The following is a 27,281-nucleotide window of genomic DNA, read 5'->3' as shown; positions in this document are numbered from 1 at the left end:
GAAGTTAAGATCGAGTGGCTTGCCTTGGTCAATGAAATGGGAGCAAACCATGTGTCAATTCTCCAATTTCCTTAGGAGCTGATATCTGACACCATGTCCTTCCCCCTGCAGCAAGCCCTGCCATGCTCTAGGTGGTGGATTCGCACTGTTGCATTAAATCACCAGACAGGAGGGCAGAGGCCCAGACTCATAGCTTCAAAATACAATCCGAGTGGAGGTCTTTCTAGGAATGTAAGGGTGCATCAATGTTAAGAATCTAATAATAGGACAAAAAGAAACTTTATGATTCCCTCTCCTGATTTCCAACTTTATACATTTGAAGCTCCATTATTAGGTGCATATAAATTTGAACTATTATATCTCCTTGGTGAACTTGAAGCTCTGATCTGACATTCCTTATCTAGTAATATACCAAAATATAACTAATAGCTTGACAGACATAAGAAAATTCTAGATACTGGGTGGCTTCAACAAGAGAAATTTATTTTCTCACAGTACTGGAGGTTTTGAGTCCAAGATCAGGTGACAGTGTGGTTGGATTGAGGGGAGGGCTCTCCACATGGCTGCCAGCTGCCTGCCTTCTCCCCTGGTCGTCACCTGGTCTGTCCCTTCGTGCATGTACATGAATAATGACAGCAGTTTCTTTCTTTTTTTTTATATGGCTGCCAATACTATTGGCTAGGATCCCAAATTTTTGACCTCATTTAAACTTAGTTACTTCCTAAAAGCCCTTTCTCAGAGGTGGAGCATGAAGCTCAGTGGTAGAGCATTTGCCTGGCTTGCCCGAGGCCCTGGGTTCCATTCCCAGTAACACACACAGCCCTGTCTCCAAGTACAATCGCATTTGAGGTTACCATGTATCAACTTATGAACTTTGGAGAGACACACATGGGTCCACAGCAATAATGATTCATTTGGCTGTATCAGCTTTAATTTTGTTAGTTTTTAGTATTCACCAGGTTTATTTTTTCCTATCCTTTACTTTCAAATTTTTAGCACTTTTATATTTACATGTTTCTTGTAAATAGCATAACATTTGAATTTAAAAAATAAAAACACCCTGAGTCTTTTGTCTTTCAAGTTTTTTGTCCATTTATGTTTAATGTAATTACTGGCAAGTTTTATGAAATCTCATAATTTTTAGTTCTTAAGTTCCTTACTTTTTTCTTCACTATGGACCTTGTTTTGGATGATTTCTTTTACATTTTAATTTTCGCCCATCTATTAGTGTGGATGGTATAAACTAGTTATATTCTCCTATGATTTACTATAAAATTTTTAGCCGGGCATGGTGGCACACGCCTGTAATCCAAGTGGCTTGGGAGGCTGAGGCAGGAGGATCACAAATTCAAAGGCAATTTAGTGAGACCCTGAGCAACTCAGTGAGATCCTGTCTCTAAATAAAATATAAAAAAGGGCTGGGGATGTGGTGGTGGTTAAGCACCCCGGGTTCAATCCCCAGTACAAAATATTTCTCCTATGCTCACCCAACTAATGTCACCCGTCTCACAAACAATACCAGGATTTTAAGATGCTCTTCCATTCAGCTCTCCTGATGTGGCCAGTGTTGAATTGCGATGCGTGTTTAACCCCACATGTTGCACATCGTAATTACTAACAGAGGCCAGGCGGCGGCACGCACCTCAGTCCCAGCTTCCTGGGAGGCTGGAGCAGGAGGATGGCTTATTAATGGAGGCGATGGTTTGCATTCATTCATGGATTTCTGTCTTTCTTGCTCACGGTCTCCCCTCGTGTGTCACCTGAAAAGACCCCCTAGAAATTTCCCTCAGTGGGGCTCAGTGGGGGTCACCGCTGCAGACCCTCACCACTGTTGTCTCCACTGCCTCCTCCAGCTGTGTGGTGGCACCTCTGCTGGCTGACTCCTCAGCAGCTTGCGCACCCCACCCTGCTCTCTCCGCCAGGCTGTGGCTGGGGACTTGGTTCTGGCAATGTCACTGTTTTAGTTGGCTGGGTTTTTGCACTTCCACTCAGTTGTGTCCTTTTATATATCCTGCTTGGGATATTTGATTTACTAAATATGAATTTGTTCTAGAAAATTGAGTTCTCAGTCTCTCTTCAGACTTTTCCTCTGCTCTTCTGTCTTTAAAAAAAAAAAAAGAAATTTTTTTGTACTAGGATTGAACCCAGGGGGCACTCTACCACTGAGCTACTCTCCCAGTCCTTTTTAAACTTTTATTTTGAGACAGGGTCTCACTAAGTTGCCCAGGCTGACCTTCAACTTGTGATCCTCCTGTCTCAGCGGCCCAAGCGGCTGGGATGACAGGCCTGGATCACTGATCCCAGCTACCTTACTACATTTCTTATCCGTGTGTTTGGGCCCCCTCTGTGGATATTCTAGAACTGCCCAGGAGGAATCAATATGTGAAAATAGCTGGAAGTTCAAGGGCTGAGGTATAGCGCAGGGCTAGAGTGGTTGTCCAGCTATATGCAAGGCCCTGGGCTCCATCCCAGCACCATAAAAATTAAGTTAAAGAAAAAGCACCTGCCTTATGAACTACTAAGACACATGACTGGGTGTAGTGGCACACCTGTGATCACAGCTACTCGAGGCTGGGGCAGGAGGGTCACAAGTTCAAGGCCAGTCTGGGCAACTTAGCCAGAACCTGTTTCAAAACAAAAACTTACCAGGGCTGGGGATGGAGCTTCATGGTAGAGCAGCCCTGGGCTCAGTGCAGGAGGTGGGGACGCACACAGAAGTTCAACTAATTACTATGAGGACACAGTCCATCTGGAAACAGATGGTGACACACAGCAGACCTTCCCGGAGGAGGGTCACAGCATGGGGGCACTGGGTGTCCCCTGGGGTGACATCCTCAGATAAGTCCTAGATGGGTCAGAGTGAAAGCCGAGGTTATGAGCAGAATAACAACTAAAGCGTGGGAGGCGTGTGCAGCCGTGGGCAAGGCCGCTGGAACAGAGGCAGTAAGAGAAAAAGGAAGCCTGCGGTCAGAGACCACGCAGAACTGTCCATAAACAAAACCGAAAGGTTCACTCGGAAAACATTCACGTCCAAGTTCCTTACTTCTCATTTAGAAAGAGAATTATATGTGAAGGAGAAAAAGAAAACATCCAAGAGGTAAGACTCAAATGGCGAATGAGAAGGCCGAGTTCCCAGCAGATCTCTAAGATGGTGGGTAGGTGGCCCGGTCACTTGACAGTTTGGCTACAAGGATCAGTCCTGACAATCTGGCTTCATGTGTCAATGGGAACTTAAGTCCATCCCGCGGTGACAACAGAGAAAGGCTCCAGGGGCCAGGCGAGCGCGAGCGCGGGCTTCGTGTCTCTCACCTCTCCTCCTGGGCCTCATCCCCCAGGGCTCCTGCTGGGGAGGCAGGGAGGGCGCAGGGAAGAGAGCAGTGACCAGAAGGTCAGCGGGAGGTTCCCAGGTGCTCCACGGCTCCTGCCCGCTGCCCACTGTGGCTCTGGGCCCCTCCTCGGACTCCTCAGATGCCTGCTGGGCTGGGGGCACACTGAGCTTGGTGACGGGGCGCCAGCTTCCTTGACATCCAGGTATGAGGCAGGGAGTGCCGCTGGGCTCTTCCCTCCTGGGGGTTCTGGCCCCTGCTCCCCGCCACCTGTCCTTTGTGACCAGCTGCACTGTGGCCACTGAAACCCCAATGCAGCGATCAGGGCTGGAGACCAGATCCCACTCGGGGTTCCCACCCAGAACTAACCCTTTGTAGGGCTCTCCGTGCCTGCCAGCGGCCACACTGAACTCCAACTATTAAGGACCAAATGCTAGCTGGGCGTGGTGGCCACTCAGGAGGGGGCAGCAGGACGACCCTAATTTCCAGGCCAAATGCTAGCTGGGCATGGTCAGCCACTCAGTAGGGAGCGGCAGGAGGACCTAATTTCCAGGCCAGCCTCAGCAACTTAGCAAGACCCTGTCTCAAAACAAAAATAAAGGGGCTGGGGGAGGCTCAGTGCTGTAGAGCAGGTTAGGGGGACCAAAAGTGCAGCAGAGTCCCTGCACGGAAGCTGTACTGCCCCGCCCTGGTGCTATGTGTGAAGAGGTCTTCGGGGGCTCTTTAGGGTTAAATGAGGTCTCCTGAGAGTGGGGCCCCGTCCCTGCCATGGGAAGACACAGCAAGAGGGTGACCATTTGCAAGCCAGGGACAGTTCTGACCCGAGTCAGCAGCAGCTTCAGCTTGGACTGTGAGAAATGCCGGTCATGAGGCCACTCAGACTAGGGTTTCCTTAGAGCACGTCCAGGTGACCAACACTGACACAGCGGAGGAAGAAATCCACACCCCAAAGCTGCTGTAGCCCCCAGTGACTCAGGCCAGTGCTGTGGCTTGTATGCAATGTCCCCCAAAGGTGCCTGTTATGTTTGGAGGTGAGGTGTCCCCAGAAGCTCACAAGACAATGCAGGAAGTTTCAGAGATGACTGGGTTGTTGAGCTTGACCCCACCCGTGAACTCACCCTGACGGGAGTAACTGAGGAGTTTGTTAGGGTGCGCTGGAGGAGGTGGGAGCTAGGGCGCAGCTAGCGGGACATATTCTGTATCTGGAGAGTGGAGTCTCCCTTTGCTTCCTGATTGTGACATGAGCCCTTTCCCTCTGCGCTTCCCTCGGCCATAACGTTCGGCCTCGCCTCGAGCCCGAGGAGTGGAGCCTAGGGACAGAGACATTGGAAACCACGAGCCCTCAAATAAACTCTTCCTCTCTGATGGTGCTGGTTGGGTCATTTAGTCACAGCAGCAAACAAGCGGACTAAACAGTGCCCCCGCTTGGGCCGGGAAGCAATACTGAGAGGTGGGACCTCTGGAGGTGGTGGGGTCACAGGGCCACCACCCTCGAGGGATGAGTGTTTGTCCTGGGGGGAACAGGCTGGGTCTTGGGGCTGGATTAGTTCCCAAGAACGGGGGTCCAAGTCAGGCTGTCTGGGCTCACTCTGCTTCCGGGGTCACTGCGTGCCTGGGGCCCACCCCCTTGCCACGCGAGGCCATTCCCCGAGGCCCTCAGCAGACACTGACGACTGGCTCTCGACATCCAGAATGGCCAGCTAAGTAAACCTTTTCTTTACCAGGTGCCCAGCCGCGAGCACAGGGCATTTCGCTGTCTTTTGCTGAGCCAGGGTTGGAACCCAGGGCAGGGTGCTGCTGGCCAGGGCTCTGCCCCGAGCCCCACACCTCGGCCACCGCCCTGGCGCGGTTGCCTTCCACCTTGTATTGGTCACTTCGTCTCTTAGAGGGCTCCTGTTATTGGATTTTGAGCTGACTGGGATAATCCGAGATGATCTCATTTTGAGATCCTTCAATTAATCTCATCCACCAAGACTCCTCTTCAAAACGAGAGGGGATTCCCAGGCGTCAGGATCAGGATCTGGATCCGTTTCTTGGGTCACTAGCCAGTCCAGTGCAGATGGCATCTTTTTTTTGGCACTGGGGACTGAACATACTGAGCTACATCCCTAGCCGTTTCTATTTTAGGAGAATCTCACTGAGTTGCCCAGGCTGGCCTTGAACTTGGGATCCTCCTGCCTGTCTCCTGGGCCTCAGGAAGTGACCCACGGGTTTGAGAATCCTCTTTATGAGCCTCCTGTAGAGAGGGACTCCCTGGAACGTGCTGGCCGCTCTGCAGTGAGCACCATGGGCAGCTGATCATGAGCCAAGAGGGGCTCCTTCCCTGGGCCTGGGATTCCCCTGTGTTTCGAGGACACAGTGAGGATTGGGGCCCCCCTGTCGAGTCTCCCCTGGCCAGAAAGAATGGAGGCCACGGCTGAGGAGTTACCGGTTTATTCTGGTGCAATAACTTCCAGGACAGGCTGGGGAGGGGCGGTGCTGGGCTAGAACTCCACCTTGCAGGCCGGGAAGGCCTCGTCCTGCATGGACACCATGCTGTTGCTGCCCAGCACGGTGATGCCCAGCGCCTGGTGCCGGGCGTGTGTCTCCTCGTACCACTTGTGCATTGCCACTGAATCAAAGGTGGGGATCAAGGTCACCTGGGAAGACAGATGGACCACTGGTGATGGGCGCCCTCTGCTCTTCTGGCCCAGCCCCAGCTCCTGCCTTTCCCAGCACTCAAGACCACCTGGTCTCGTCTCTAACCCGGTTCCCTCTGCCCTGATGCCTGACCAGGGCCGGCGTGCCCCTCAGGCCCCTTCTGCCCGGCACTCACAGGGCCCTCAGACGCGGGAGGCCTTGGCTCTGCAAAGCCCCGGCCCGGTGCCCCCTGCTCCTCGCAGCTCCCCCGCCCTCCCAAGCTCAATTCCCTCCTGCTGGGGCCGTGCCCCTGCCTGGTACGCTCCCAGAAGTTCCTGGAGCACAGGGGCCACAGGCCCCGCTGCTCAACGTGTGACAGTGTGCATACACTGTCCCCACAGACACTCGGCCTCAGGGATGACCCTGTCCCAGCGGGGTCTCAGCCTCACAGCCCCTCCTCCAGTACGGCTGATCCTCGCTGCACAGGGGAGGGGATGCCCCCGCTCAGCCCTGTGCCCTCTGCCCCAGGTCTCCTGGAGACGAGAGGGCAGGTGACTCGATGGGAAAAGAGGCTGAGGGGCCATGTACGGTGGAGCAGGTGGGACTATTTGTCCTCAACCCCATATAATCTCAGGGACACACTTGGTCCCTCTGAGGCCTACTGACCCCTGGGGACTGCGGGAGTGAAGTAGTAGTCCCACACAGACTGCCCACGTTTATCGTCACTAGGACACTCTAAGGCCCTGCCTGGCACGTACCTGGAGGTCCCGGTCCCACTGCTGCTTGCTGGCCAGCAGAGCGTCCAGGACCGCCCGCATGCCCTCCTCCTTGCGCTGGTCTTGGCCACTGATGACGTAGCAGAGCGCACGCACGCGCCGGAAGAACTCCTCGTCCACCAGGCGGGCGCTGCTCCCACTGGGCAGGTAGGCCAGGTCCAGGTAGACGGGAGAGCCAGGGGGGGTGGCTGGCCTGCCTGGCCGGCTGCCCGATGACCCTGTGGGAAGGAGGGACAGGATCAGTGGAGAGCTCGGGGTCTGACTGAGGGGTCAACACCCAGAATCCAGCAGAAACCCCGGGAGTGGGGCCTCTGCCACAGCTCCAGGAGGATAGTTGGGCCACAGCAATGGGAAACCTGCCTGGCACCCACTCGGCACCTGGGTCCCCAGGGCATGTGGCTGGGCATTTGCAGAGTGAAAGAGGCCCCCACCTCTGGGCAGCAGCCTGACCCTGGGCCTTGGAGTCCCTACTTGGGATGGCGAGGATCCTGAGTGGAGCCTAGGAAAAGAACGCCATCGTGGCCGCGCTCAGCAGGAGAGGACTGCCTGGGACGGGCAGAGGCGGGCCAACCAGAAGGGCGACCACGGGCAGGAGGAAGGGGCCATGCAGAGGTGGGCAGACGCACGACTCCCAGCTTTAATACGCTTCTGCCGAAGCACGCGTCTGGCCAGGCACAGAGCTGCTTCTGAGCAGCAGCCACTCAAGCAAGCGGCTGCTGGGAGGAGAGACCGGCCGCGGAGGTGAGAATTTCTCACTGCCGGCTAACCCAGCGTGGGAGCTGGGTCTCTGGTCTGTCCCCTGAAGGCTGGAGCACTGGAAGCTGAGCCCCGGCATGGCGGTGTGAGGGCCAGCGGGGGGTTGCAGGTCACTGGAGATGTGTCCTGGGGAGGGGGCTGGAGAGCAAGCCTGGCCCCTCCTGGGTCTGGCTCCCTTCTTCCCTCTTAGGGAGCCAGAGAGTTAACGGGAGGGACAGTCGAAAGCAATCCCATGTGCAGGGATGGAGAAAGCCACCAGGAAGGCACAAGGAGAGCCAGCCTCAGGGAAGACCAGACCTGAAGCTTCCAGCTCAGGCCAGCGACACCAGCACAGCAGGCCTGGGGCACAGACTGGCTCTCCAGAGTGACTGCGTTATTCAACCTGAATAGCCAGTGATCGACAGCACAGCTATTAAGGCACAAGGAAGCCCTTTTACTGTGGCACATCCCAGACATGTGCGGGGCCGTGTGCAGCGTCCTGGGCACCAACCGTGGAGGCTGAGGCCGTCTGGGGAACTGATATGGTTTGGATGTGAGGTGCCCCCAAAAGCTCCTGAGTCGATGCAGGAAGGTTCAGAGGTGAAGCGACTGGGCTGAGTCTTACCCCAGCCAGTCAATCAGTCCCCTGCCGGGTTTAATGGCAGTCCCTGAGGGCAGGGGGTGCGGCTGCGGGCAGGCACTGGGGCACGCCTTTGCGGCGTGTACTTTGCACCTGGCCAGTGGAGTCTGCCTCCTGGTCCTGTGTGTCCCACCACCGCTCTCGAGCCCAAGGAATGGAGCCTGTGGTCCACGGACTGAGGCGCGGAAACCCTGAGCCCCACACAAACCTCCCCTGCCCTCACTGTCCTCCTCGGGTCTCTCAGTCACAGTGGTGGGAAGAGCTGAGCAGACGGGACCCCAGCACATGGGTTCAAGAACACATGCACTCGTCCCTCAGCGTCCAGGGCCCCCGTGGACACCGAAACCCACAGATCAAGTACTTTCTATAAGGTGGCGCTGGGCCTGCACGCAGGCTACCTACTTCACAGCAACTGACACAAGTAAACGCCACCGGCGCAGCTGTTACTCTGTGAACAATGGCAGCCAAGGACCTTCTGGCACAGCCTTCAGTCCCAGCCGCTTGGGAGGCGGTGGCAAGAGGATTGCTGGAGCCCAGGATTTCAAGACCAACCTGGGTGGCACAGCAAGACCCGTCTCCCTCTCCCTCCCTCACACAGTCCCTAGCTTCCAGTACAGTTGGAACTTATTTCCACAGCATTTCTGAGCCGCTCTGCTCGACACTGCGTGTGGGGATGAGCTACGTTAAACCAACTTCCCAGGCCGGGGTGGCAGAGCACTTGCCTGGTGTGGGTGAGGCCCTGGTTTCTGCGCCTGGCACTACAAACAAGAAAACACATCTGACTTTGTCCCTTTATTGTGGCCACTGGAAAAGCCACCACACTAGACCTGCTAACACTTGGCAGTTCTGGGGGCAGAACCCAGAGGTGCTCTGCCACCAAGCTACAGCCCCTGGGTCTCAGCGCTGCCCAGCCTGGCCTCAAGCCTGGGATTCTCCTACCGCAGCCTCCTGAGCGGCTGGGATCACAGGCCTGTGTGAGATGGCAGGTGTTCAACAGGGAGGCCAAGTTTCTTTTCCAGGGGAAATGGAGCCCCAGAGGTTGGAGGAGTGACTGAAATTACACAGCACGCAGGAACAGGACCTGCGTCACGCTCTCATGACTCAGCTCAGCACAGGGATGCGCCCCAGATACTCACCAGACGGGCCCAGAGTGGAGGTCTTGGTGACTGAGGACTTTCTGATCAGGGGTGCCCGGCCTCCCTTGTCAGCAGGCTCACTTCGGGCGCTGAGTGGTCGGCCTGCCCGGTCCCCACCAGCAAGCCCCTTGGTCTTGGCAGTAGCAGCTGCTGTGGATTTGGGGGCGGCCATGCCAGAGCTGGGCCGGGCTGGGGGCTTTCGGGTGCGGACAGGGTTCTCGTTCTGCCGGGTGGACTTGGGGGGGAGCATCTCAGGGTCCACCATGCAGATGCTGGGTGGGTCTGGCAGTGGTGGGGGAACTTTGAGGGGTTCAGGCAGTGGGTCACGGCGGGGGACCCCAAAGCCCACTGTGTCATCGTCTGAGTCCATTGCTCCCGACGCAGCAGGCAGGGGGTCTGAGTCAGACAGCGTGGGCAGAGACTCGCTGACGGACGTGGGTGGCGTCTCCTCGGCCCCAGGGGCCCCTGCCCGCTCCTGGGACCGGGCACTACTGTCATTGGAGCTGCCAGGGGATGCAGGTGCTGGAGCTGAGGGCATAGCCTTGCGGTGCTCAAACTCACAGGGTGACACCAAGCACAGGTCCACGTCATGTGGGGATGCAGAGCGTCGTGCCCGGGGGCCACGCAGGGGGAGGCTCAGTCCAGCCTCGCCAGAGGCTGGTGGTGGCAGTACTTGCTCAAAGGACACGGAGAGGGACTCGTCCACCTCTGTGGAGTGCGGGGAGCCCACCTCAGCAGGCAGTGAGGGGGTGGTCAGTGTGGGGGTGGTGACAGTGGGTGAGGCATCGGGCCCTGTCTCCCCACCCCGCAGTGGGCTCAGTGACAGTGGCCCACTGCCCTCGGCCGGACTCCGGCGGCTCTCAGTGGGTGAAGGTGTGGGTGGACGGGGGGTGTTCGTGGCCAGCAGCAGCTCCAGAGTCTTATCCTCAAAATGGCCACCCTCCTCCCCGGCTGGACTCAGCCCCAGCTCCAGGTTGGTCCCCGGACTGGGTACACCCACCAGCTGTGGGACAGGGGATCCATGGGCTGCAGCGGAGGGGCTGGGGGGGCTTCGGGGCCCATTCTCCACAGGCGGAGCACCTGGCTGGGGTGCGCCAGGTGCTCTTCGGGCTTTAGGGACCCCCTGGGTGCCCGCCTTCTTGAGGCTGGGCACAGTGTTAGCTGTACGGCGCACTTCCCGGGGCTGGGTCCGGGGCGCACTGGGCTTGGGGTCTTTCTTCACCTCCCGAGAGGGCCTGGTTTCTTTCTCCGTCCTGCGCGGGGGCTCGGCCCGGGCTGGCTCCTTCCGGGATGCCCCGGGACGCTCCTGGCTGGGTCTGGGGGCTGCCCCTGCCCGAACCTCTCTCTTTGAACTGTCCCTGGAGCCCACGCTCTCTTTGCTCTCAGCTCGTCGGGGTCCTTCTAGATCCTGGGGGGTCACCACGGGCTCCCGCAAGAAACCCAGGTGCTGGAGACGGACCAACCCGTCCAGGAGGCGAGCAGGCGGAGTGCAGCCTGGGAAGAGGACGCGCACCACCTTATCGGCAGGGCCCGCAGGGTGCCACACGAGAAGGGCACACACAGAGGACAGAGTGCGGTCGGAGGCGGGCGAGGGCGGGTGGAGCACATACATGTCCAGGCGGCCCACGCCCATCTTCTCCAGCAGCACCGTGGGCTTGGCCGGCAGCGGCCCGCGGCTCAGGGGCAGGGGTGTGATGCCCAGCTGGTCCAGGAGACTCAGCGCCTGCTCTGCCTCATCCTCGCCGCGCAGCAGCCGCGACGCAGCCTCGCGGGCATTGAGGAACACCACCCCCAGGGTGGGGGAGATGAGGCGGCGCAGCCTGTCGTCCCAAGAGCCCCCGCCAGCGGTGGCCACCTCGTGACGCTCAGCCAGCTTGCGCCGCAGCAGACTGTTCAGGCCTGGGAGACTATCGGCGCCCGCGTGGGTCACCAGCACGGCATCCACACGGTCCAGGTGCCGCACCAGCTTCCAAAAGCTCGACTTGGGGTTTGAGCCGCCATTGACAAGCATGGTGAAGCCGTTGACAGCGAAGAAGGCGGCGTCGCCCAGGCCTCCAGGGAAGATGTAGCAGCAGGGCCGCGGGAGCCTGAGGAAGCCCCCAGAGGACGGCGGCTCCAGCAGCTCAAAGGGGGACGGCAGCTCCAAGGACTCGGCCACGTACTCCAGGAACTCCCGCAGGCCCTCGGAGGTGGGCAGCTGAGCTGGGGGGTTGAGGCGCAGCTGCAGCCGCAGTGGGCCCTGCAGGCCGGGCACGTCGGAGACCAGGCGTGCCCAGTCCCCAAAGGTCGGGCAGGTGATAGTGAGTGTGGGCAGGGCTGCAGGCGGAGGCGAGGAGGCCAGGGCGTCGTGAATCTGCAGGGGGCAGCGGACAGTGGGTAAGGGCCACCTGGTGCAGGCAACAGCCAGTCCCTTGGGAAAAGGGGAGAACACCAAGCCCTGCCCCTCAGGCCACCTCCATCACCGAGCCTTTCCCCACCACCGTCACGCACTTGCTGTACTGTAAATAGTGACGGTCCAGGCCTGTGGCCCACCACCCGCCCTCCCCAGACTCAGGCTCTAGAAAGGATGTCATCTGGCTCTATCCTAGCTGGGACCTGGAACCTGGGTTCCCGTGGCAGGTCTCTGGTTCCCTGCTGAGCACCAGGCCCAGCCTCACACCACAGCCTGTCCTGGCAGGCGGCACCCATCCTGACCCCAAAGGTGCACATGGGTCGTCCTACAGGAGGGGAGAAGGGTCAGGAAGGATGGCACTGTGGCCTGCAGCCCAATGGGGAGGAGTCAGGATTCAGAGCTGGGGAGAGGATGACAAGGGCGCGCTTACCTCTTTGTCCCCCAGGACCTGGAGGAAGTGGTGAGGCGAGAAGCCCCCCGTCTGAAGCAGAAGTTCTCCCGTCTCCTCCAGGCAGGGCCCGGCCAGGACCAGCAGCTTGTGAGGGGCAGGATCCAGAAGGAGGTTCCGGAGCTGGGACAAGCATTAAAGGTCCTTCCTATGCAGCAATGTGGCTGGCACCCCACGCTGCGGCGGCTCCCAGCCCCAATCAACAGGCAACCACCCCAGCCCTCAGCCCCGGCCCACGGGCAGGGTGACTACAGGCTGGGAGGGCAGACTCTAGTCCTCCTGTGGGGCCCTGTACCTGGCCAGCTCCATCTCATCCTACAAGGCTGGGTGCCAAGGCCCCTTCCACCTGAAGCCACCCCTCCCCCAGCCCAGCTCTGATGTGACAGGCCTGGGGCTATCAGCTATCTGGCTCAGGCTCCTACAGTTTTGAGAGTCCCTTAAGGGAGCAAAGGAGAACATTTGTGATCAAAGGAATCAACTTGTAAGAGGGTCTCTAGTGGGGTACCCCAGGGCTCTGGCCTGCTCATCTTTCGGACATGCAGCTGGGAGAGGGGTCCAGGTGTGTGCAGATGGGCACAGGTGAGGAGAGACATGGTAGCCCCAGCAACCCACTCCTGCCAGGGGCAGCCACTCCCTACCTCATCGCAAAGGGACTTGTCTGAGGGGTTCAGGAGGACCAGCGTCTCCAGGGTGTCTCCACGGTGGTGCAGGCTCCGTTGGCCTGTGGGGGATCAGGCAAGGCCACCCAGTGTCAGGCTGTCCTGGAGTTAAATCCCGCCTCCCTGAATAGCCCTCAGGTACCATGATTCCTCAGGGAACCCCCCCAGGGGTATGGCTATGGGTTAGGATGAAGGGAGAACAGGACACCCAAGCAGGGCCTAGAGGTCACCCTGGAACCAGGCGACAGGCCCCACATGTGCTGGGCCTGACGTGCAGCTGTAGCCAGTGGGGAATGCCATGGTTGCCTCCAGTTTACAGACAAGGGTCCCGAGCCTGAGGAGGGCCATCAAGGACGTGCCCAGAAGAGGGTTCGACATGGGCAAAGACCCAGAGGCAGCACTGAGCTGAACACAGGAGGGGCGGGGATGGCGCTGCTCCTGTGACCCCAACCCTGGAGGGCTCCCCAGAGCCCATGTGTGTTTTGTTTTATTTTTTTGGTATCAGGGACTTCTGAACCCAGGGGTGCTCTGCCACTGAGCCACATTCCCAGCCCGTTTTATTTTTTATTTTGAGATGGGGTCCTGATGGGTTACTTAGGGCCTTGCTAAGTTGCTGAGGCTGGCTTTGAACTTGCAATCCTCCTGCCTCAGCCTCAGGAGCCACTGGGATTACAGGTGTGCACCAATGCACAGGGCCCAGATGTGCTTTGAACATAAAGCACGGGCCTTGAGTTTAGAGAGCCACTGACCCTCCAGCTCTGGTCAACCCTTACCATGCTATCACAGATATTACCCCACTTGGGGGGAAGTGGTCAATGAGGTCACACAGAGCAGACAGGATTTCCAGCCCCCCTCTCTGCTGCACAAGGGGTCAGGAAGCCACCAGGACCCGCTGGGACAATGAGACGAAGGACATTTCCTTCCCTTCCTCTAGCAGTCAGGAGGTGACTCAACAGGCCAGCTCGGGCAGGGAGAGTAGTCAATTATACCCAAGCCCCACCCAGTGGCTGCTCTGGGTCACCCCAGGATCCCCGGAGAGCCTTGTACCAGGTGATTCTCACTCAGTTCCCCACTACCAAACACCCACTGTGTACAAGCCCTATGTGAGGTCACAGTTGTGGTTCAGACTCAGTCCCTCCATATCCATCCCCCAGACCTGCCCAGTGACCCCTGCCCCAATCTCCTTCCAGATGTTCTGTCCTCTTCCCTACCCCTGACACACCAAACTCAGCAGTTTCTCATTCCCAAAGCCCCATCTTTGAAGGGCTTCTTGCCACCCCTGCCCCCAACACCAGGGTTTCTTCTGGTAAATGGGGGCAAAACCACTAGGTCCTGCTTTTTGGATTGCTGAGGCCTGAGGGCATTACCACTGGGTCAGGGCTGCCTGGCTCAGCACCTGGCAGGCCTGGGTTGGATTACTACATTTTTCGTTATCTTTCTAACAGCTGCACCCCACCCCCTACACCTAGCATTCTGTGAGCACTTGCTCGATGAACAAGAAACCCAACCTCACCTTTCACGATGCTGGAGAAGGTGGCCGAGTGCCGGGACACAAAGACCTTGAGCTGTTCATCCAGGCTGCAAACTCTAGGATCAATGTCCCAGGACCGGACACCTAGTTAGGGGTGGGCATGGAGGCAGTTCAACCTGGCATGCTCAGCTCCTAGAGTATACAGGAGCCAGCCCCTGCCTGGAGGGCCGAGCCAGCTCCTCTCTCAATCGTCAAAGCCTGGACACTTAGAACCACCTAAAGCCTGCAGATGTGGCACTGAGTGGAGAGCCACCAGGGTGCACACCAACAGACTCAGGAGACCTGGGAAGAGGACCCTTCTTCCTGGCCATCATCTATCTCTTCCTTTCCCCTCCTCCTCACTCCTCTGCTCTGCCAAACAGGTTGGGTTCCCTCTGGGCCTTGTCACCAGTTGTTCCCACAGCCTGGAAGCCCTGACCCCCTGTCTCTCTACCTGTTCCCACTGTACAGGGGCCCTTCCCTGTGTGCACCCTTTGGTGCTAAGACTGGCTTGTCTTCTCTGCCATTCCCACCCTGAGCACTTTGGACACCAAGAGAACTTCCAATTGTTCATCTCTTCATTCACTTTGGGTCCATCCTGGCAGCACACTGAGCCTAGGAAGTCATGGCTGAGCCTGTCTACGATTCAGGCCGGGTCCCAGTGCCTGAAAGCCTGGCACATGGCAGGTGCTCAGGGAACATCCTCCAAGCACAGAAACCGAGGTGCGTGCTGAGGCCCCATTTCACAGGCGAGGGGACACAGGCCTGGCCGTTCTCCTAACACATGGGTGCAGCATGCCAGTTCATCCTACCGTGCCAAGAAGCTGCAGGTGAACCTTGCAGGTGCACCTGTGAGTCACCTCCCCAGATGCCAAATCCCCCAGGGAAGGCCGCACCCGCCCACACCCCAATTAGCTGCTCCTCGTTCTGCGAAAGAAAGTGAGCCCCGAGGCTGCAGGACGGGCCTCCCCACATCGGCCGTCCCTCCAGGACGTCGGAGGATGCTGACACCCGGGATCCGCGGCGACCCCGCCTCTCCCTCCGAGCAGGAAGCTGAGTGGTTGCCCAATCGAGCGGGTCCCAAAGCCGGGGCCGTGTCCCCTCCCGGTCCGCGCCCAGGGCTGGGGCGGGGCAGCGCAGGCCCAGGCGCCGCTTCCTGCAGGGACGTGCTCGGCTGCCCCGCCGCGGCTCGCGTCACGCGCCCAGCAGCTAAGGGCACTGAGCCCCCGGCGAAGCCGCGACCCCGCCGCCCTGCCGCCCTGCCGCCCCGCCCGGCTGCAGGCCAAGCCGCCCCACCCCCGGCCCGGGCGGAGACGCCGTCGCGCCCGCGTCCCCGGCTGCCGCGCTGCCGGCCGGCCCCGACCTCGGTTCGAGCTCCTCCAGGACGTAGGCCAGCAGCCCCGGGCAGCCGCACTCGCCGCCCACCACCAGCAGCAACGAACTCGGCGCCTCGGCCGCCACGGGCATCGCCGCCGCCATCTTCGCGCCGCCCTGACGCTCTGAGCGCCCGCCCTGCTGGGCCCGCCCCTTAAAGGGGCCGCACCGGAAGGGCTGAAGACCCCTCCCGGAAGCTCCCCCTCCCCTCTTCATCAGCCCCTTCCCGGCCCTTCTAGAGACCTGTCTTCCTGGAGAGCCGGAAATGGGAGCGTCGGAAGGGTTGGCGGCCACTCAAGTCTCCGCTTTGGTGGGCTCTTCCCAAATGACCATTCATTCATTCATTTATTCATTCATTCATTTAACAAGCTTTTCCGGAGGTCGAGGCAGGAGGATTGCAAGCTTGAAGGCAGCCGGGCACTTGGAAAGACCCTGTGTCAAAATTTACAAAAAGAAGAAAGGGTTGGGGATGTTGCACAGTGGTAGAGCACGTGCCTAGTGTGCGCAACGTCCTGGGTTCAATCAAAACAAAACACAAATACACTTTGATCAGAATCCTGTGGGTCAGAATTTCTGCTGGGGCGGAGCTCAAATCACAGTGAGCCCAGTCAGAACTAACTGCAGGTGAATGCTCACAGCTTCCTAGCCCCAAGGTTGAATAAAAAAGAGAAATGTATCTTGTAGATGGGGCTTGGAGGGATGTGTAGGAGTTTGCCAGGTGTAGGCGAGCAAGTGAGGCCGAAGTTAAAGTGTGAGGTAAGTTTGAGACAGAGGCAAGTAAGGTCGTATGTGTTTGGGTTTCATCCAGAGCACTCTGGGCCTGGAGCACTGCCACACATTTACTCTGAACCTCCTGTGTGCCAGGCATTTTCCTCGATTAGCTCATGGAGTACATGCACAAAGCTATGAGCCAGCCACTGTTGTGGTCATTTCAGAGGAAAAGAGAGCACACTGAGGTCTGGAGGGCAGATGTTACCAGGCCTATAAGTGATACAGCAGATCTGAACCCAAGTGGATTTGACTCCAGATATAGCCTGTGGCAGGGACTGCCAGGGGGTTTCCCTTCCATACCCCTAACCCTTCCAGAACATTCTCATTCAGCTCTTTTACCTTTGGTGGCCCCTATTTGAAAAGCCATGTTACATTGAACTTCTGGACCGTCATCCATGCCCAAGAAGGATTGGGCTGGTTCCCTCAGGAGTGAGCTCCCTGTTTCTGAAAATACACAAGGCAAATCAGGACAGAGATGAGAAAGGTCCAGGAAGCAGAATCAGCCTCCTGTTACTATTCACTCATTGGCTTGTTCAACCCAACTTCTTCCCTGATCAGTGTAATCACCGCCAGCCACTGTCTACTGCTCCTGCTCTCCACTTCCTCTTTCTCCTGTCCGAGGGCATCCTTCCTCTAGCGGGGCCCCTCCCACCTGGCTCGCCCCAGTGTCCTGGCTGCCTGTGATTTCCTGTTGTTGCTCTCAGCAATGATGGTTGCTGAACACAGGCTAGAGTGGCTGTGACAAGCTCCATCTCCCCAAGCCGTGGGGACCTGGTGGTCAGTCAGGACAAGGTTGGGCATCTGGGAAGGTCATGATTAAAAAGAAATAAACACAGGCTTAATGAGTGGGGAAAAGGTCCGTTCAGCCACTACTCATTCATTCCCCCTGCATGTCCGTTGACTGTACGGGGATTCAAGTCCCTAAGCTTCTGACTGATGTTCATGCCCTTCCCTCTGCCCAAGACTGCAAGTTATGATTATTGGTATTAATTCCGATTGTTCTTAAAGGGCCTAAAGTGCCAAGATAGGTCTCCGCAAGGGAGTCTGATTTGAGAGAAAGGTCCTCCCTTAGGCTTTTGTGGGGCAATGTCCTGAGTGATCTGGAGGCCCAAGGTTTTCCTGCCCCAGAGTGTCCTCCAGGACGGGGACCCTGGTGTGGAGAGTGTGGGGAGATCTCCCAAGGGACTGAGAAGCATTCAGGGGTCATTTATGGAATCCCAGGCCCTGCATTTGTCCACCCCCAGCTCCATGCCTGTTTCCAGGCCAACAGTCCCCAGGTGGGTCAGGTGACAGCATTTGTGGGGAAAACAGAAATCCCAGCCCTCAGGACTACTGCATGCTCTCATCTTCCTCTAGCAAGTCCCCATCCCTCTCCCTCCTTTTTCCTCCCTCCAGCTCTCTCTCCAGTGCTGGGGGTGGAACCCAGTGCTTCACGCCAGGCACATGCTGTACCCCCAGCAACACTCCAGCCCCACTTTTCTGTTTCCATCATTTTTGTAAGGTTGGCCACAGACACGGGAAAGTTCCCCGATGTCAGAAGTGGAGCTGGGTGAGGGTGACAGATTTTGGAGTGGAATCTAGTTCAGCTCCAGCTCCCAGTGGTTCCTTCAACCCTCAAGTTGATTCTCCTCTACCCCAAGGTGACTGCTTTCCGACCTTCATCACTACAGGGGGGATATTATCTGGTTTTGAACTTCACGCAAACAGGGTTGCACAGGATTCCCCTTCTGGTTCTGGTTTCTCTAGCTCCTCACATGAGTTGAGATCATATGATTCCTTTTCACAGCTGTGTAGTATCCCTGGTACCAATTTCCCCTCCTTTTTAATTGTGATAAAGTACATGCAACCTACCATTTTAATCCTTTTAAAGTGTACACTTTAGCACCTGTGCATTCACAGTATCTAATTTCAGAACACAGTCATCCCTCAGCATCCCTAGGGGACTGGTTCCAGGACACCCCTAAGGATACCCAAATCTGAGTATGCTCAAATCTCTTTATAAACGGCATAGTATTGCATAGAACCTACGCATATCCTCCCATAGACTGAAACTGTCTCTATGACTTAGAGCATCTACTACGATGCTGTGTACACAAGAAAAACCATGTACCTGTCAAGTACAAGTAAAATTTTTTTGCAATGCTGGGGATTGAACCCAGGACCTTGTGCTTGCAAGGCAAGCACTCTACCAACTGTGCTTTCTCCCCAGCCCCAAGTACAACTTTTTATCCAGTGTTTCTTTACCTAGGTTGGTTGATCTTGCGGATGCAGAACCCACACGCGCAGAGGGCCCTGCCCTGTCAGCAGGCACTCCCCTGCCCCACCTTGGCAGCTGCTGACTTACTTCCTGTCCTGATGGAATTGCCTGTTCTGGGTGTCACACCATGTGGCCTTTTTGTCTGGCTCTGTCACACAGCATCATGTTTTCAGGTTCATCTGCACTGTGGCCCCGGGCGGTATTTGGATCCTTTTCTGACAGAGTAGTGTTCTTGATGGTAGTTATTGTGATTTCGCCTTTATAGTCTTTTTTTTCCCTCCGAACATTTGTGCGCCAACTTGAGTACCCACTTTCAATTCTTACGGGTCTCTACCTAAAATTGGCACTAGCCGAATCATATGGCAATTCTATGTTTAGCTCTCCCAGGGACTGCCAGACCATTCTGCGCGCGGATGTGCCATTTTACAGTCTCGCCAAGAGCAGAGGAGGGCTTCAACATCCTCACATCCATGTGGCTTTTCCCCCCACTAACAAAATAGTACAAGCTGGGCACGGTGGCAGGCGCCTGTAGTCCCAGCTACTCCGGAGGCTGAGGCAGGAGGATGGCGTGAACCCGGGAGTTTAAGGCAAGCCTGGGTGACACAGTGAGGCCCAATCTTAAAAAAAAAAAAAAAAAAAAAAAAAAAAAACAAAAAACTCTAGCCACAGGGAACCAGTTTTTTTTGCTATATGTACATTCACTACTCAGCAGATTTTGGGTTGTTTGCAGACTCTGACCACTGAGGATAAAGTTGTTTCGAGCCTTTTTGTTTGTATTTTAGTGAATATACCCCTTTCTCTCTAGTGAACGCCCAGGGGTAGCATGGCTGGGTTTGGGGATGTGAAATGACTATTTCCCAAGTGGGAAAGGCCAGGCTATCCAATGTCCTTACCACTCAGGCTATGAGATTTTTGGAGGGAAAAAATGTGTGTGGGGCTGGGGACTGAACCTATGAGCACTCTCCCCTCTGAGCCTCGGCTTGCTCTTTCTGCCTTCCTGCCTTCCTCCTTCCTTCCTTCTTTATTTTTGTACTACGGATTGAACCAGGGGTGCTTAACCACTGAGCCACATCCCCAGCCCTCTTTATAATTTCATTTTAGAGTCAGGGCCTCGCTGAGTTGCTTAGGGCCACACTAAGTCGCCAAAGCTGACTTGAACTGAGATCCTCCTGCCTCAGCCTCCCAAGTCACTGGGATTACATGTGTGCACCACCTTGCCCAGTTTGTGTTTTATTTTGAGATAGAGTCTCACTAAGTTGCCAAGCCTGGCCTCAAATTTGTGATCCTCCTGCCCTGGCCTCCCAGGTAGCTGGATTACAGGCATAGGCCAGGGCACCTGTGAGCTGCTTTCCTTCCTGCCTCCCTCCCTCTGCCTGGGAGCCAGATCCTGTTTCTCAGCACTCATGTGCCGCATATACTGATAACATTCCTGTTCTGGGTGCTGGGGGCAGGGAAACAAAAGCTACTGGTCCTGGGTGTGGATCACTTCCTATCTGAGATGTGAGGAGCCTGAGGTAGTGACATTTGTTTGATATGTTAGTTCATTTTTATCTTTCAAGAACCTGGGACAGGGGCCGGGGAGGCACTGAGTAAACATTTCCTAGAGGTCAAGAGGCAGATTCAGTGACCAGCACCCAGGATGTGAATCTGACTCCAGGCCCTAGAACAGGTCCATTCCTTCATTCATTGAACACATGTTGGCAAGACTGGAGGGGACAGGACTGGAGGCAGACCGATAGATCCTGGGTGGCTGCTGGGAGCTAAAAAGTACTGCTGGGAGTCGCCACTGGACATTTGCGTCGCCCTCAGAGGTGAAGTCAGTCTTTTCCCTGTGTATCGAGCACCTCGCGTGGGCCAGACCCTGTGCCCAGTCCTACCTGCAGAGTTCTAAACTCGGTACCCCTAATCTCCTAATCTCTGACCCATTATTTCATTATTCTCCTTGCCATATGTTCTGAATATGTACCCCGCTCCAGGCGATGGAGAAACAAGGGCTTTCTGAGGCCCTGTCCTGGCTTCTGAGGAGCTTGTGGCCTGCTTTGGAGACAGGCAAGAAAACCAGGTGATGAGATCACAGGTTGCCGAGGTCCCCTAGGGCACCGCCACCCAGTCTTGGGAGTCAGGGAAGCTTTCCGGAGGAGGGGGCGTTTCAGCTGAAAGGGGAGAGGAAGCAGGGTGAATCCTGGAAAAGAGAAGGAAAGGGTGCCTCCGACCAAGGCTTGCAGCGGGGACTTCCAAAGAGGCCGCGGCCGGAGGGAAGGTCGAGAAGGAGGGGAGACGGAAGGGCCAATCACTCCGCAAGGAAGGCTTTGTGGGCGGAGCTTTCAAAGTGCTCCCTCTTATTGGCCGCTACCCGTCCACTGGTCCAATCAGCGGCGGCCACGGGGGCGTGGTCGGAGAATGGGGCTGCATCCGACTGTGTGGTCCAGATCCTGAGCTGGATGCGACCTTCTCTGGTAGCTTAAAATCTTTTGGGGGCGGATGGGGCGGAGCTGGTCCCCAATCCGGTTTCCCACTCTGTCCATCTGGGCTCTCAGGCAGCACCGTGTCTCGACAAGCAGACCTGCATCAAGTTAAACAGGCACGGAGGTCTCTGCATCCCCCATCCTAATGACCCCAAGGCCAAACGGCCAAATAAGGGGTTGAAGATGTTAGGAAATAGGGCACAGATGCCACAGATGGCGGGGTTAAAATTCCAGCTGTCTTCGTGGGTCTCCCATGAACTGTGCGACGTCTCTGTGCCTCAGATTCCCTGTCGCTCGGATTGGTGTAATGATAACCCTACTCTTTAGGGTCATCATTGGTATTAAACAAATTAATACAAGTATTAGAAAATATATAGCCCAGCGCCAGCAGGAGCTAAGCGTCTAGCACCCCCAATGTTGGTTATTCTTGTATTTTCTCATTTTGCTTGGGAAGTCGCTAGCCACAAGTAGCTCTGAGTGGCCCATTGGTTAAGATCTGCCTGGGATCTTCCTAGGGAGTATATCCATTCCCAGCCCTGTTGCCATATGCACCAAAGGAAGTCCTGAACATAACAAACCCTTGGTTCATTTGGACTTTACATTTCCTTTGTTGCACTTTATTACCAAAGTGTGTGCATATCTGGGTCTCAAACATTTTCATAGACCCTGGAGCTTTCACCAGGGCATGGAACGGCTGAGACAACTCTACCTGACGTTGCCCTAGTGGTGGACCTAGAGGCATGAGTGGTAATGCCCTGGGTTCAAGTCCCATCGTGCCTGGTACTACCAGGATAAATGTCTTGTCTTCTCTCATTATAGTTTCCCACCTGTTAATGATGACATCATCAAAGTCCCACATCCAGCTATCTCAGCCGACCCACCAGGGGATATAAAGCCACAGGTTCTTCAGCTAGTCTGGAATGGGGAAGCTGGACTTGAAGGCAGCGCGTGGGAGCTCAGCTCTGAGCTCGGGCGGATGAAGAGCAGAAGTGGCAGAAGGGTGCTGAACGCTGCAGAGGACAGCATTTGGTAGTTGGCCCCCGCTCTGAGCAGGGCCAGGCTGAAATGGAGGAGTCTTACAAGCTTCGAGAATTCTCTCGTTGGACCTCGCACCACCTAGGCTCCCATATCACTCTTTGTGCCTGTTTCCTTATCTCTAAAATGGAAAGATTTTACTCTCCTCCCAAGATGACACATAGTGAGCGACCCTGGAAAGAGTTGAGAAGGAGCCCTTGCTTATTTATTTATCTATTTATTTTGCAGGGATATGGGTGGAACCCAGCCTTGCGCATGAGCGCGGAGGGGTCTACCCCCATTGCCACCTATTTTTAAACTGTTATTTCAGGAGATTTGAGGGAAGAAGAGCCAGTGGAGTGGAGTGCAGAGGCTAAGCGACCCCCCTGGAACACCTGGGTTCAAAGTTCCGCCACTCACCAGCTCTGAAATCTTGGGTAAGCAACTTCAAGATTTTTTTTTTTCAATTTCCTTATCTGTAACATAGATTCCAGTATTAAACAGTGAACATTTGTAGAGCTCTGCACAGGACTTTGCAGGGATTTGTTGAGTGACTCTCCGCAGGGGATTCCTGAATCCTGGCTGCCCCAGTCGGGGATCTCCCACAGGCCAAGCTGCCCCCTCCTGGCCACTCTGGGAACTGGGCCTTTGCCTCCGGACCCGGAGCCCCGCCCCCATTCAGTCTGGACCTATCACTTTCCTTCGCCTTCTTATAGTTCCCGTCCACCGTCTCATTCCCCTGACCAATCCGAACTGTCCGTGGAAGAAGAGGAGAGCATACAGCAGCCCCAGAGACAGTGGACTCCACTGTCTCTACTGCACACCATCACTGGCTGATCTGATGACAGGCCTCTAGTGGCCACAGACCAAAGTGTGGAAGGTGGACCCCTGGGATCAGTGTCCGGGTTTTGGTTGGTTCTGGAAGCCAGGGAGGGCCTTTGCACTCCATCTACAATCTTCTTGTCCAAGTGGCCATGTCTCATCTCACGTTGATGGCTATTCTTGGTGTCTCCAGTCCCTCCTCTCCCAGAGGTCCCACTGATCCCCACAGCAGTCCACCTTGCCCACTCCGAAGGCATTCCAGGACTTTCTGCAGATGCCTGAAAATGGGGACAGTAGCCTCCATGTGTCCCCAAGTGGTCCCCTTTACTAGTGGGGATTGGTTCTGGGACCTCCAGAAGGATGGACCAAAATACCAGGATGCCCAAGTGCCTCCAATAGAAAACTGATCCATATTTGCATAGAACCTACACACACCCTCCCGTAGACTTTAAACCGTCTCTAGATGACTTTTAGTGCCCGATACCAAGTAAATGTTGTGTGCATAGTTTTGTGCATTGTTTAGAGTATGGTGACAAGAAAAAAAATGTCTAACCCAGCGCGGTGGCCCTCTCCTATAATCTCAGGCAGGAGGATCGCAAGTTCAAGGCCAACCTCAGCAACTTAGTGAGACCCTGTCTCAAAATAAACTGAAAAAAGAACTAGTCTAATGCCCAGGGTTCGATTCCCAGTACCAGAAAAAGAAAAGAGAAAGAAAGAAATCTATACATGTTCGGTACTGATGCGATTTTTTTCCCCAAATATTTTCAATCTGTGGTTGGTTGAATCCATAGGCCTGGAACTCATGAATATGGAGGGAAGACTCTCCTGTGTTTTTTCTTCTACCTATGATAAAGTTTAATTTACAGATTTTGACACAGTAAGTGATTAACAACAGTAACATAACTAACAAAATAGTACACATAATACTAGAGGTTATTTACAATGTGTGAATTGTTTATTTCTGGAATTTTCTGTTTAATACTTTTGTAACTCATCGACTGCAGGGAACTGAAACTGCAGATAAAGGAACCTCTGATTCCACACGAGGTGTTTTTGGTGTCGGAGCTGCTGCAGATGGAATGGGGCCTTGAGCTGCCACGCACATGCGTGGCCACTAAGCCGCAGCCGGCACCCTCGGGTGTCTGCCGGCAACTCAGACTTACAAGGCCAATCTCGGTTCCTCGCTCTGAGATCCGCTGCTTCTGTCTTGCTGACGACGTCATCGTGCACAGCTGGTGGCGCAGACCCCAGTCCCCAGCCTCTCTTCACCTCTCCTCTGGTCAGCAGGTCCTGCATGCCAGGCTCCCCCAGAACCAATCTGACCCCGGCATTCCCAGGATCCCTGCTCTCCCCCACCTGGTGCTGCCACCCACGCTCCTGCCCTTGACTGTCCTGGCCCTTCTCCAGTCACAGAAGGATCCTGAAGCCACGAAGCAGCTGGGCACCGTGGCCTGCTCCTGTAATCCCGGGGCGCAGGAGGCCGAGGCAGGAGGGTCTCATGTTTGAAGCCAGCCTCCGCACCTTAGCGAGGCTGTAAGCAACCTAGTGAGACCCTGTCTCTAAATAAAAAGGGCAGGGATGTGGCTTGGTGGTTAAGCACCCCTGGGTTCAGTTCTTGGTACCAATTAAAAAAAAAACCATGAAGCAGAACCTGTCCTGCCTCTGCTCGAAGCTCCCTCAGGCTCTGCACTGCCTCTGTGTGAGCCGCGCTGCTCCCTGTGGCCAGGACCAAGGCGGTCTGCACCCTCCCAAGCTGCCCACTCCCCCTCCAACACGTACAGATGCATCCCATTTATAAAGCACCAACTATGTGCCAACTCCCTTCTCAGCACACAGTGGTCACCCCCACCAGGGCAGGGGATCCCGGAGATGAGTTTGCAGGGGAGACAAGGGTAAGAATAAAGTCTCAGCAACCACTGGGTTTGGGCTGGAGCCTTGGGGCCTACCAGGCTCGTGTCTTGCCCTCTAAGACTGACACTCTATCTCTCCTTCCTACTTTCAGTGTCTCTCCCTCTGCCTCCTTCTTTCTATCTATCTCTCTGTCTCTCCACCTCAGAAACTCTCAGACCCCTTCTCCATGCTCCCCCAAATGCCTGCCCACTTCCCCCTCTCTTTTCCTCTCTCCTCCTCACTCATTCTGCTCCAGGCGGCTTGTCTGCCTCAGTTCCTCCAACCTCAGGGCCTTTGCACCAGCTCTGCCTCTGTCTAGGGTGCCCCTCCCCCATTTCTCTCCAAGCAGGATGCGAAGGCTCCTCCTCCTTTGCATCTCATCTCATCACCACTGGTTCCTCCAGGAAGCCGCTCTTCCCTCCCCTGCTGTTCCTCTCTATCCTGGGACCCTCTTTGTTTTCCTTGCAATTTTGCTTGATTTCCTTTGTGTGTGCTTTTGTGTTTCCCCCCCCGACAGGGACCATGTCACTCTGTACAATCTGGTGACAAGCTTACTTCTCAGCATCCAGATGGTGCCAACAAATGTCTGCTGAACCATTTGATTGATATTTCATGGATGTCCTTCCCCTCGGTGGCGCGTCACTCAGAGCCAGGAACATCAAATGGACCCAGCAAGGCCTGGGAATTTATTTGAAGATCAAACAGCGTTGACCTGGCAAGAGCCTGCTCGCAAAAGCTTCCTCTTTCCCCATGAAAAACGGAGCTTGGAAGATGCTGCAAGAGATCCTTTTCGTCTGAAGCCAGCTGTGTCCATAGCTGCTCTTGGCACAGGCGCTGAGCCAGTGTTAATCAAAGCAGGGCCCCTGGGGCTGGCGGCCGGGAGCTGGGCAGGCGGCGCGGGGCAGGGGGCCGCGTGCACGTGCGTACTCGTGTGCACGTGCATTTGGTTTGTGGGTAGAGTCCCCAGCGTGTGCGGGGTTGTGCTTTTCACCAGGGTCTGCTCCGTCCCGCACTCCTCTTTCAGAGATTTCTCTTTGCGGGTTTCACTCGGTGGCGATGAGAGCCATCAGAAGCCCAGAGAGAAGCGAGGCGGAAGCAGTGAGGGAGCGTGCCAAGTGCAGTGCGGGCCGGGAAGAGGGGCTGAGAAAACGGGCCGGAAGGGCAGCGGCCGCTGGGAGGGGGCAGCGGAGCGGGCGCCGGCGCGAGTCAATCGCTCTGGAATGCGCTGAGCGGCGGGTGGCAGAACAACGAGGCACCGGGGCTGCAAAATTAATTGGATCCAAGTGATCAATGGTGAAGGTTGAAATGTTCGCTTTAATACTGGGAACGAGGCAAGGATGCCTGTCACCCCAGAGCCTGGCATTTTACTGGAAAATAAAAAAGGAGCGAAAGTTCAAGGACTGGTAAGAAATGCAACGTTTTATTTGCCGAGGACAGCCTTGTATCCCACGAACTCCCAGGACGTGTGAGTCTAATTGCTGGATTTATGGGAAGTAGAAAGCTTGCCAGATACTAAAGCAAATGGCAGTCCACACTTCTGCAACAAACAGGCAAACATGGCATTTAAAAGCCCATTTTTCGCCGGGCATGGTGGCACACGCCTGTAATCCCAGAGGCTCAGGAGGCTGAGGCAGGAGGATCAAGAGTCCAAAGCCAGCCTCAGCAACTTAGTGAGGCCCTAAGCAACTCAGCAAGACCCTGTCTCTAAATAAAATCAGAATAGGGCTGGAGATGTGGCTCAGTGGTCGAGTGCCCCTGGGTTCAATCCCTGGTATCAAAGCCCATTTATCCATAGCCTCAATACACAAAGGATCTGGAAATAAATCTAAAAGTTATAAGCTTATTGAAAGATAGATAAATAGAAAGATTCAACATGTTTTAACCTTGGAAGATGCAATATTTTAAAATACACTGATGCTCTGTTTCTAGATTCAGTGCAGTCAAGGGGGTGGTTTCTCCATGGAATCCAAATAGCTGAGAAAAAGGCAAAGACTAACTCAGGTCCTGAAGGCAACAAGATGGGGAGCTGGTGTTAGCAGACATCAGGACCCATCTGAATATTGGTAAGAAGAATTGATGGCCACTGGGACAGAAGAGCGCCCAGAACTGGGGATGTGGCTCAGAACTGCTCATATGCATAAAAACTAGCTTTGTGACCATTTCACAAAAGGCTATTGGAACCACTGATATTGGATCTTATCGCACTTCATATTCTGAAATCAATTCCCAGAGAAGTCGAGACTTGACTGTCGATGACAAAACCCCAGCAATACAGGAGACACCGTGAAGGGCCTCTGCAGGTTTGGCTAGAAGTCCGAGGCACTGTCCACTGGGCCACAGAGCCAGCTACCCAGGAGACACCGTGAAAGGATTTTATCATGCCGGGGCAGGAACGGATTCCTGAAACCAGACAGTGTGCACGTGGCAAAGGAAAGACCGATCTGGTT

The 27,281-nt window shown here is 55.5% G+C and overlaps 1 protein-coding gene across 2 annotated transcripts in view; it reads right to left on the bottom strand.

Annotated features, from left to right (window-relative positions):
• Positions 1 to 5,743: 5,743 nt before the first annotated feature.
• Positions 5,744 to 27,281, bottom strand: part of LOC306647364 (microtubule-associated protein 1S-like) — a 74,071-nt gene continuing 52,533 nt past the window's right edge. Inside the window, exons 1-7 of one of the 2 annotated variants that reach the window (XM_079116649.1) lie at positions 15,054 to 15,424; positions 14,245 to 14,346; positions 12,711 to 12,793; positions 12,055 to 12,195; positions 9,233 to 11,585; positions 6,704 to 6,939; positions 5,744 to 5,965 (exon numbers count right to left, since the gene is read on the bottom strand). In XM_079116649.1, coding sequence (XP_078972775.1) covers positions 5,810 to 5,965; positions 6,704 to 6,939; positions 9,233 to 11,585; positions 12,055 to 12,195; positions 12,711 to 12,793; positions 14,245 to 14,346; positions 15,054 to 15,216 — 3,234 coding nt within the window. In that variant the 5' untranslated portion in view covers positions 15,217 to 15,424 and the 3' untranslated portion in view covers positions 5,744 to 5,809. Of the gene's footprint in view, positions 5,966 to 6,703; positions 6,940 to 9,232; positions 11,586 to 12,054; positions 12,196 to 12,710; positions 12,794 to 14,244; positions 14,347 to 15,053; positions 15,425 to 27,281 lie in introns of those variants that run through there. The other variant, XM_079116648.1, reaches the window with a different exon arrangement.

Source organism: Sciurus vulgaris (genome assembly GCF_902686455.1).
Source record: "Sciurus vulgaris genome assembly, chromosome: 16".
NCBI lineage: Eukaryota > Metazoa > Chordata > Mammalia > Rodentia > Sciuridae > Sciurus > Sciurus vulgaris.
The sequence above is the reverse complement of the archived record's forward strand: the minus strand, read 5'-3'. Positions and strand labels throughout refer to the sequence as shown.